Source organism: Saccostrea cucullata, unplaced genomic scaffold (genome assembly GCF_032062105.1).
Source record: "Saccostrea cucullata isolate Sc308-1 unplaced genomic scaffold, CSIRO_AGI_Scuc_v1 ctg15951, whole genome shotgun sequence".
Classification (NCBI taxonomy): domain Eukaryota; kingdom Metazoa; phylum Mollusca; class Bivalvia; order Ostreida; family Ostreidae; genus Saccostrea; species Saccostrea cuccullata.
In genome coordinates this window covers 2,693-13,001 of record NW_026941245.1, presented here as the reverse complement: position 1 = coordinate 13,001, position 10,309 = coordinate 2,693, and the positions used below count along the sequence as shown (strand labels likewise).

General features: G+C 32.1%; 2 protein-coding genes across 2 annotated transcripts; both read left to right on the top strand.

Annotated features, from left to right (window-relative positions):
- The first annotated feature begins 157 nt into the window (after nucleotides 1–157).
- Nucleotides 158–1,227, top strand: LOC134257491 (uncharacterized). The gene is made up of 3 exons (XM_062740101.1): nucleotides 158–219; nucleotides 499–580; nucleotides 717–1,227. The coding sequence occupies exons 1-3, from the start codon at nucleotides 207–209 to the stop codon at nucleotides 1,225–1,227; spliced, it is 606 nt and encodes a 201-aa protein (XP_062596085.1). The 5' UTR covers nucleotides 158–206.
- A 745-nt stretch (nucleotides 1,228–1,972) lies between these two features.
- LOC134257490 (uncharacterized) lies at nucleotides 1,973–9,804 on the top strand. The gene is made up of 6 exons (XM_062740100.1): nucleotides 1,973–2,219; nucleotides 3,649–3,813; nucleotides 4,390–4,488; nucleotides 7,671–7,868; nucleotides 8,273–8,351; nucleotides 8,450–9,804. Exons 1-6 carry the CDS (start codon nucleotides 2,156–2,158, stop codon nucleotides 9,249–9,251), a joined length of 1,407 nt encoding a protein of 468 aa, XP_062596084.1. The 5' UTR covers nucleotides 1,973–2,155; the 3' UTR covers nucleotides 9,252–9,804.
- Nucleotides 9,805–10,309: the final 505 nt, after the last annotated feature.

Genomic DNA, 10,309 nt, shown 5'->3' with positions numbered 1-10,309 from the left:
CTGAATTCACCACACCTACACCAATAAGACCCACTAAAAGACCAGTGTCCATAAGGACTGCCAGACCAATCAGAACTAAACAGACTATCGGAACACAGTCGCCAGGTGGCGATGGAACGACTTCGTTTCCCGCCATTATAAGCACGTGGGACAGTTACAACGAAACGAATGTTGACAATCGGAATAAGAGAAAAGAGACCGGAAACATGTCCAACATAGGTACCGAATTAAATCATAAATTATCATCATTATAACACTTCAATGCAAAAATACAGACGGCATTTATATAATTAGATCAGAATTAAATTGTAACAGTGACTATGAACTCTTAATTTGTGATGATGTTTTGAATTTTAAAGATAGAATATTAACAAAAGAATCTTTGAATAAAAAATGTTTGCAAAGAAAAACAATTTCAGAAAATCATCATAGGCTTGTTGCTTTCGATAAAAAGTTGTTTTCAATAACAAGACATTTCATTTATATATTGTTTTACAGGAACAACTGCTGCGGTTATAATATTTATTTTGGTTCTCGCATTTACAGTATTGGGAATATTGTACGTCTATTTTAAGAGGAAGTATGTATATTTTTAGCAGTTTATACACAATTTGTGATTTTAATAAAATAAAACCACATGAGACAATCAATTCAATTAAAATTTTAAGCTACATGTATTTTCATTGGCTCAAATGGATTGATTTCTATTGTTTTAGAAAACCAGACCTTCTAAGAAGAGCGTCATTTTGGAAGAAACCGGAACCCGCACAAAATGAGTACGACACGGTACATCCTCGGCCAGGACAGGAACATTCGTATGGATGCATGAGGGCATCTGATCCTCATGAGGACTATTTACAACCAAATCCCTCCGCCATCCGATCACGGAACATCGATAACATCGATTATCTGGTGGAGGCAGATGATAATATTATTTCTGGTGTAGACACTATATCATCGAATGGCCAGTCCACGTTAGAAAACGATTATGACTACATTCATATAGATGATACAAATTGCAGCAAACCGCCACAAGCAAACACGTATAGTCTTGCCCGAGCTATTCCGATTACTAACGACTACGAAAAATGTAACCAATCGCAACCTAAAGATTCAAAATTTTCATCACAACATGATTATTATAACACTTTCAAGGCGGTGAAACCTAATGCAGAAAAGAAAACCAATACCACAGAAAATGACTACGACAGAACAAACGTCACATAACTTTTTTATGTATGTGCATTACATATTATTCCTTTACTGATTTGTTGATGATGTAACATTTTTTGTACATTTGTTTTTAATCCAAATAAAAATTCATAACATTGTAACTATTAAAAATTGATTCGAAAACATTCAATGATCTTATATTATACTCTCTCTCTCTCTCTCTCTCTCTCTCAAAGTTTTCTCTCTAACTTGCAATGATCAATAGAGTATAATGTCATGTATCAAAAGCAGTTGATAGCATCGGGAATATATTTTGCTATTATAATAAATAATTTTTCTTCCTTTGTGGGTTTTATTATAAGAAGACTCCAAGAACCACACTAACTTGGTTGTGGTAATTATGATACAACATCATGAGCTCTGGGATGCATGATCGATCCCATGCCGAATACGACTTGAATGAGGCTTCAAACAAATATCTGTAGTAGCACTGGTCCAATAGGAAGAGTAGCACTGGTCCAATAGGAAGCAAAAAGTGATTTGTACGAGAGTTTGAATGAGTTAAAATTTAAACAATGTAAATTAACCAACCAATTCACTGCATTATAAACATGTTCACGATGTATAAGGTGTGTAAAATGCTTTTTGTTTGAAAGCAAATTTTTATGAATGAAATATTTCTACCTAATTATAGCATTACAGTTGGAAAGGATTTATTTACTGGGGTTTGATTTACCCGAATGTCACAATAATTTGCAGGTTGAGTTAATTTAGCTTTGTAAACTGTTCCTCAAATGAGTGAGTAATCATGACTGTCCCAAAATGGGTTCTTTTGTACTAAGATTACAAAAAAGACAACTTCCCACGGGCAATAGACCAGGGATTAGTCGAATGTGTCATGCTTTAAATTTGATTGTAGATTAAATATAGTCTGCGCCTAGTGACCTTTAGATTTAAACATATACTCGGTATGTAAACAACAATGGCGGAACACAACGGTGTCGGACGTTGGATTTTGTGTTGTTTATGGATATGTTCAACGCCAGGTAAGGGGTTATCTTAATTCATTTATTTACTTTTTTGTAACCTTAATAAAATGCCAAAAAATAAACGTGTTTTTCACGATAATTTTCCGCTAAGGTAAACACTTTATGAATGTGTCCTCTCACCTACATTGCTAACTTGTTCTGATTAGTTTTGATAGATGGAACAACTTATTACCTCTACCTGTAGGGGCGGATCATTAATTTATTGCAATTTTCTAGTGGCGTGAAATTATATGCATGATTTAATAGTACACTTAATATACGAATTGTAGTCTAATAAATTAATATACTTTGAATACCACTATACGAGGAATATTTTAATTATTAATATCTGTTTAAAGAAGGTAATCTGAGTATGTAGGGATATATAAGTTGCAACTACTGATAATAAAATTAATTCCATAAATGAAAAAAGAAGATATACATGTCATTCTTTGCACCTAAACGGCCATAAAATTAACGACATACGAAATGACCCACTTTAGGGCCACTTATACATATTGTCTAGTCCGTGCCGTTATATTTTACACATACCGTGCACTCTAAAACACTAGTAAAACGGAAATGTTAGAGCCTTTATGTACTTGGACAGCAATGACTCGCAATGATGTCACATAGAACTATAATTACTGACCTGTACCTGAACTCAATAAGGTCAAGGGGAAAAGGAGTAAAAGTCCTTAATATCATTTTTGTTGCTTTTACTTGCATTCACAATGCAACTGTTTTTTTTAAATTTTATTTCATATGTTGATTTCTTAAAAAGAAGTCTGCATAAATTACATACAAATATACGCATACAAAGAAAGATACATAGCAAAACCTAATAATTACACACTTTTGGACATTTCTACAATAATTTGAATGGCACCATTAAGCCAGGAAAAGACATATTTCTTTAAAGTATATGTATTTTACAATTGCTTGAATTTGATTCTCTGGAACTGAGAAATTGGACCACTAATAAATTGAAAATGACAAAGTTTTACATAAATAGTTACGTGAATTTGATTCTCTGGAATTGAGAAAATGGACCACATAAACTGACAAGGACTTTAAATTTCCCGTAAATATTGGATAAACTGTATCGCTGTAATTCAGTAAGCTGTAATTCAATTACAACGGAGTTGTATTTCGCCATCCTCTTCAAGGTTATCTGTGTGTATAGCCCAAAAAGGGACCTACAATCAGTGGAGAATAAGTGTTTACAGTCCATTTCATAGACAAAATAAATTATTCACCCTTTATTTACAAATCTAAAACAAACAATTCAATTGGTTATATTGTCCCCTTTTTGGAAAATCTGTTACGGTAATTATTAAGATCGATAAACATGTAGTACTTACATCTGCATGTTGTATTCATTGGCTACGATTTCAAACAAATGAAGTTAAAAGTAATAAAATAAGTATGCTTTTTTCTATTTCAGTTTTTTCTTCTACTTTTTACTTTGTAAAAGACCGCAAAATATACACTGAAGCGGAGAAATACTGTCGTCGAGGAACTATCTACCAGGGGGAGCTCGCTGAGCTCTCATCCAATCAAGACTGGGATTGTATTCCTCCCGACGTCTGGTTCTGGACCGACACAAAAGGTAACTTCCGGTCAAAACTTGTGAATTGTAGCGGGAAATAATACCACAACGAATTCCTCCAAATCTAAATAACATTTTGCAAGGATCCGATTGGTGGTTCTCCTGTTGGATTAATAAAATTTTTATTTTGGTTAGATTACAACTTGTATGATTATCTGATTTCACAGTGAAATTAACGATTATTGATTAGCATTTTTATAAATTAACAAATAAAATTAATTGTAAATCTAAGTTTTACTTTTTAAATTTATTTGAATGTGCTATACAACAATTAATTTTTGTATCTTAAAAAAACAATTTATTTTGTTTTGTTAACGTGATAGTTTTTATATTATTTTTGTAAAACATCAGTGACATATCTTTTATTCTAGGAATATTATTTCAGAGAAATAAAGACTCAGTTTATTGAAACCCTTTTCCTTTTTTTTCCTTATCATTGTACTTTGAATACATTTATTTTAATTTACGACCTATGTCATTTACATGATTAATTTTGGATTCTTCAAATGATGTAAAAATGATTATACATGTTTACACTAATGTTGCAGTTAATGTTTAATTTCTTTTCTTTTTCAGAATGCAAGTTAAATATCTTTAATAATTTGAACTGTAGAAATTTTTCAATCTGGACAAGAATACTAGGATTAAAAACCAGACCTTTTCTGTGCAAGACAGGTATAAAGTACATATATCTAATCTCAATGTTGTGCATTCTGAAATTTTGCCACGGTCAGTCTTCTCTAGCACATTTCTTTGGACCTAGATCTCAAAAGTTTTAAATGCATATTTATTAGGGATGTCAAATCGGTCAATTTTTAATACTCGGTTACTCGGACGTTTTTCCGATCGAGTACCCGGGTACTCGGTAAAAGTGTAATATAAATAAATATGAATAAGTAAATTGATGAATGTAAAACATTGTAAACACTTGTAGAAATAAAACCACATGCTCTGATAGGAGGTTTACACATAAATGCATTTCTGTTCTAACATTACGATGATGAGAACTTCGTGCCCGACGAAATTTAATACATTTTTTAAAGTTCAATCTATTTATCAGATAAACTCAAGAAATAAAATCGTAAGTGGTTCATGGTGTTTTTGTTTAAAAAAAATATAATCTACTCCGCAATTGTCATGTAACTCTTTGTTTCATTTGACGTCAAGGTATATATCAGTCGTACAGTTTGACTTGAACTTGACCAAGTTCTAACAGAGCCGATTTACGATTTTCGTATACTTTTCGATCCTAGATTTTATAGTATCACAGGACGGTATTTTGTAGTTTGGTGCAACGATGGACATAAGTTTTTTTTAAAGTCTTTGCCTTCAACTATTTGTACATGTATTGGCATGTAATCAAACACAACCATATCAACAGTCGCGCGTGTAATATCATCTGTCTCTTTTCCCGAGAATTTACGGCTTCTCGGAGAATTGACAAAATTATCTAATTTATTTAATCATAACAGAACTTAAACGATGTTCAGTGTAAACAAATAATTAAAGAAAGTCAAAAAAAGGGTAGAAGACAGTCGAAGGTGAGAAAAGCCAGGTAACAGGGGTGTTTTCCCACTTAGCCAAAATTCTGAAATTGATACAGGTGACTGGTTTTGGCTAAGTGGGAATGGTGTACAGGTAAGGGCAGGGAGAGAACAAAAGAAATTAATTACAGGTGTCTTATAGTCTGTTTTAGAATGACCAGTGCTATGAATTATTTTAAATTCTTTATTTATTACATTTAATTCTTGTTAAAATGAATAAAAATGTCTTTTCTAACATGTCTAATTCTTGATGTCATTTTTTTTAAATATTTTTTTTATTCCACTTTTATTTTTGTTTTTGTTTTTTTTTTCAATTTTTAAATTTTTTTTTTATTCTAATTTTTAATTACATGTTTTTTTTGTTGTTGTTTCTTTTTTAAAATTCATAGTTTTTTAGCCGGGCTTATTGCTCAAAGAGCAATTGCCGGCTTATGTGATCCTGTTCAAGGCAGGATGTTGACCCCATAGTCGCCATTTTAAAGTTACGTGCAAAAATATAGTTCTTACTCTCAACCGCTTTAAGATAATACAAACGCTAAATAAAGCAACAAAAATAAAACGAAGTTTTATCTATATAAAATAAACATTAGTAGTAATGACTTTGAAAACTTCATAGGTCAAAGAACATAGTTCATTAGCGTAAGGATTTTTGATAACCAGTGTTACCGTAGTTCTCTACACATACGAGGTAAAGCAGGAGAGGGAACCAGACTGGCCTGTTTGTTTACATTCAGCTGCGGTACCAGATTAATTCTGATTCTGACAAAATCGGACCGTGGTATTAGGATTGAAAAACTCACTGGCAGTGTCTTATCATTTATATTGATAGTTTTAAAATAATTTTTTCATCAGAATATAAACGTGATTCATGTAATAAATCCATTCTACTCTGTAAATGAGCCCGTCTCTCTGTACTTCTGAGTACTTTGATCTTTTTTTATTGATTTAACTAAATTAATACATAAAGAAGCATATTTTGTTTTCAAGATATTTATTTTAATTCTTTTTCTTTTTCATGTCACAAATGCAAAAACACAAAATATCACACTGACACTTTAAATTAAGTTAAGATAAATTAAGTTACATTAACATGCAAAAGTAGCTATTCTTACATAAATATACTAGTAATCATTTTTATAAATAATCCACCCGTACTTGCACGTTCGCCATACTTAATAAAGTGATGCATAGTATCTTTTTTTTTCTTCATTAGAATTAGTAAAAAAAAAAAGAGCATTTAATGAATAATAATTGCTTTAATCCTAGGATTTCAAATGGAATGAATGTCAATTATTTCCTTTCTGGATACATTAATTACATCAATTATCAAATAGATACCAACTTAGGCAAAGCATCACAGGGCACTTTTGTTTATTTAACCACGAATTGCATTTTGTTTATTTATCTCTGGTTTGGTAATTATCAACATTTTTTTTCCTGTAAAAACTTTATACAAAATGTAATCTATGATGGAGGAATTGCTAAATTAACTATTTCTTAAATACTTCTACATGGATTTTTATCTATTCATTAAGTAAACTATTTTTTTTATTAATGTATTACTTATTTCTTTTTTTTCTTTCTTAATTTCTTTCTATCTTCACCATTTTTATTTAATATCTATTTTTTTTTAACTTTTTTATTATTTTTTAATTAATTATTTTTTTTATTTTATTTATTTATATAAATATATAATTTATTTAATATTATTTATTTATTTAATTTATTTATTTATTTAATTTTTTGTTAACATATATATAAGTAAATAGGTAAATGTATACATCTCAGGTGAAAATTACAGGTAAATTACAGGTAATCAGTCTAAAACAGACTATGCACAGGTGACCACTCAGGTGTGAAAATAACAATTTTGGCTGGGTGGGAATAGGAATTTCAGAATTTTGGCTAAGTGGGAATAAACCGTAACAGGTGCTTGGTCACGATAATTACTATATAAACACTGCCACGGGCGATAACGGTCATTTAGAGGAGTAGGAAACCCTAATTACTTTATGTACAAGTGCAATGAGTATTTTACGTTTTAAAACAGATTGTTTAATGCATTAATAAATAAGCTTAGAAATATTTGAAAATATACATCCGAGTAACCGAGTACCGATTTTAGTATTCGATACTCGGACGTTCGATCGAGTACCCGGTTAACCGGGTACTCGTTGACATCCCTAATATTTATATAAGCATAAAGAACAATTCTCATCCCAAATACAGCGATATATAATCATTTTATGGATGATTTTGGCAGGTGTTATCCTTCATCCATTTGAAACAATGATTAATGTCATTCCGTTTTAGATGCAGATCTGATAAGAGATGATTCACCAGAATATGGAGGTTACGGGTCGGATTACTTCTTTGATGAGGAAGTATCAATTTGTACCAGCCCTCTGGTACCCGTGGAAACAACCCCTATTTTTAGAAGCACACCGGTCCCTGAAGGATCCACGGTTGCATTCAATACGACAAAGAATGAACAATCTGAACCCGACCATGGTGAGATTTGAAAATTAAACTTTACTGTCATTGTGGACATTGCTGCAGAAACACTGATAATTAATTCTAATGTACAATTATTATAAAGTTTATTTTCTTGAAAAATAGAACCCGTCTTCTGCAGTAGTTGTTCTTGTTTAATGGCAAAAAAAAAATCAACTGATATCTTGAGCACACATTGACAATAAATGCAGTAGAAAACTTTGATTTTGTATATATATTTAGTTTTCTTTCTATCCAACAGCCCATTTTGAATTCATTATTTTATGTGGACTCTAATTCAGTATGCTTCTTAGCCATTCTCTTACCCATTTTAACGTACATTCATTTTCATTATTTCATTAGAAACATTCGATACATATATCGTTAAATCCATTTTTTTTAATTGAACGTCCTCTTTTCAGGTTGGATAGCTGGTGTTGTGGTGGGCATTTTCATATCCATCATAGCTGTTGTATGCGCAGTTCTTATATTTATGAAAAGGTACGTTTATGGAAATTTAAATGAAATGTATATTTTTTTCTTCCTTTAATAAATCAATGAATAATTTATAAGTGAATAAACATATTTCAACCCTTCAGGCGGAATCCAACAAAAAAGAAAGAAGATGCAGAAATAAACATGGATAACACACAAACAAATGAACGAAGTGAACGCCTGACTTCACGAATCGGTACCGCCTTACAAAGATGTAGGCAGAAACTTCAGACTAAGTCTCAGAAGTCTCAACCGGAAATGTACGAGGCGCCTGTTGTCGTCAGGGAAGAACGAGAGTATGACCAACTCTCGAGACCCATGATTCCGTCAGCAGAACTAGTTTACGCGGAACCCACGTTGTCGTCTGCTGCAGGGATAGAACAGGATGAGCTAGGGTATCTCGTTTCTCAGGGAAGTGAAACCAAGGAATACATGTACATTGAGACGGTAGACAGTGTGGATGGCTCCCAGTCCTCTCATGAGGGTCTGGACTGCGGGAACCCCGTGTACGAAGTCATGACGGATAAAAGAGAGATTATAGCTGGTAACTGTGATAAACAAAGTCAAGACCCGCAGAAAAAACAAGAGACAAGTAGTGCTTCTGGTGTTCAACCGGTGAAGGTTAGAACCCATGAGTATCAAAATTCGCCAGTGATAGGGAAACTGCTGAAGGAACAGCAGGAAAAATCAGTTCAAGAGACTTCAGAATCCGCAGTATCCAACGGTGCTTACGACGTGAAGTTCTCAACTCCATCCCAGAATGCATCAGCTGTCAAAAAGGATGATGGTGGTTCACAAACAGCTTCTTCAAAGACTGATTCGTCACCTGCTTCAACCAAGAAAAATGTGAAAGGCAGCAATATCAGAAACATTATTTTAAAACTTCAAGGAGCTTCTGATGCCTAGCAATACCTGTGATAAAATATTACCTGTCAGTATATGAAATTAATATACACTTTACACTGCCAAAGTAGGGCATCCTCTCGAGTATTAAATCCAATATTTGTTATATCTTATTGTTTTACATTATGCAGTACTTCGATATGAATGAAAATTTATTGAGTTCTTTGTAAATTATCTTTATTATTGAATGCATCTACATGTAAATTTCCCTGACGAAAGGCTTTTACAAAACCAGAGAGGACTTGGATAGTCCATACCTCAGGATGTCCAATCCAATTATGTAATCTTACTTTACATAATAAAATATTGATTAAATTAATTAAATGACAAAACCAGTAAGGAAATTACCCAGGGCAGAGATCTGGGTAAAGTGTTTACATCTAGGTGCATGTACCAAGGACTTTCGACGAGAATTGTACATGTACGCCTCTATCACGAGTCAAAGCAATTTCTACAAACTCTAAATGATAAAAGTAATTATTGCCAAAAAACTCATGGTAGACAAAAAATTGTTACAGTACTACGTGTTATGACTTTTGATTACTTTTCCTTAATTTTTTTAAAAGTACGAACATGTACAGAATATCATTATTAAAATGACAATGACTGTTCCCATAATTCAAAGACTTGATGTCTTATATGCATATGATAAAATATATTGGAAAACCTTATTATGTTTCCATGAAATTAAGTTAATTGTCCAATCAGTCATATTGCCTCCAGAGCTATAAAATTAACAATCAGAACATCTACTTTCATTTTTTTAAATTTTAGTAATTTTGATCATTGTTCAGCATTTTAGAATAATTTTAATTTTGGTTGATACATACTTTTTTAATTAAAAAAAATATAACCAAAAAGTAATGTAGATTTGCTGATCACTGATCGCAAAGTTATACCCTGGTATGTTTTCAAACATATTACGTGGTGCACACTTGTGTAAGGCCTAGAAAATTACTGTATAGAGAACATTGAATTACGATTTACAAACATGTATGATGCACTGTCAGTTAGTTAATATCCTTTTATCAGTTTCTCAAACATTCTTTATAGGTGCATTG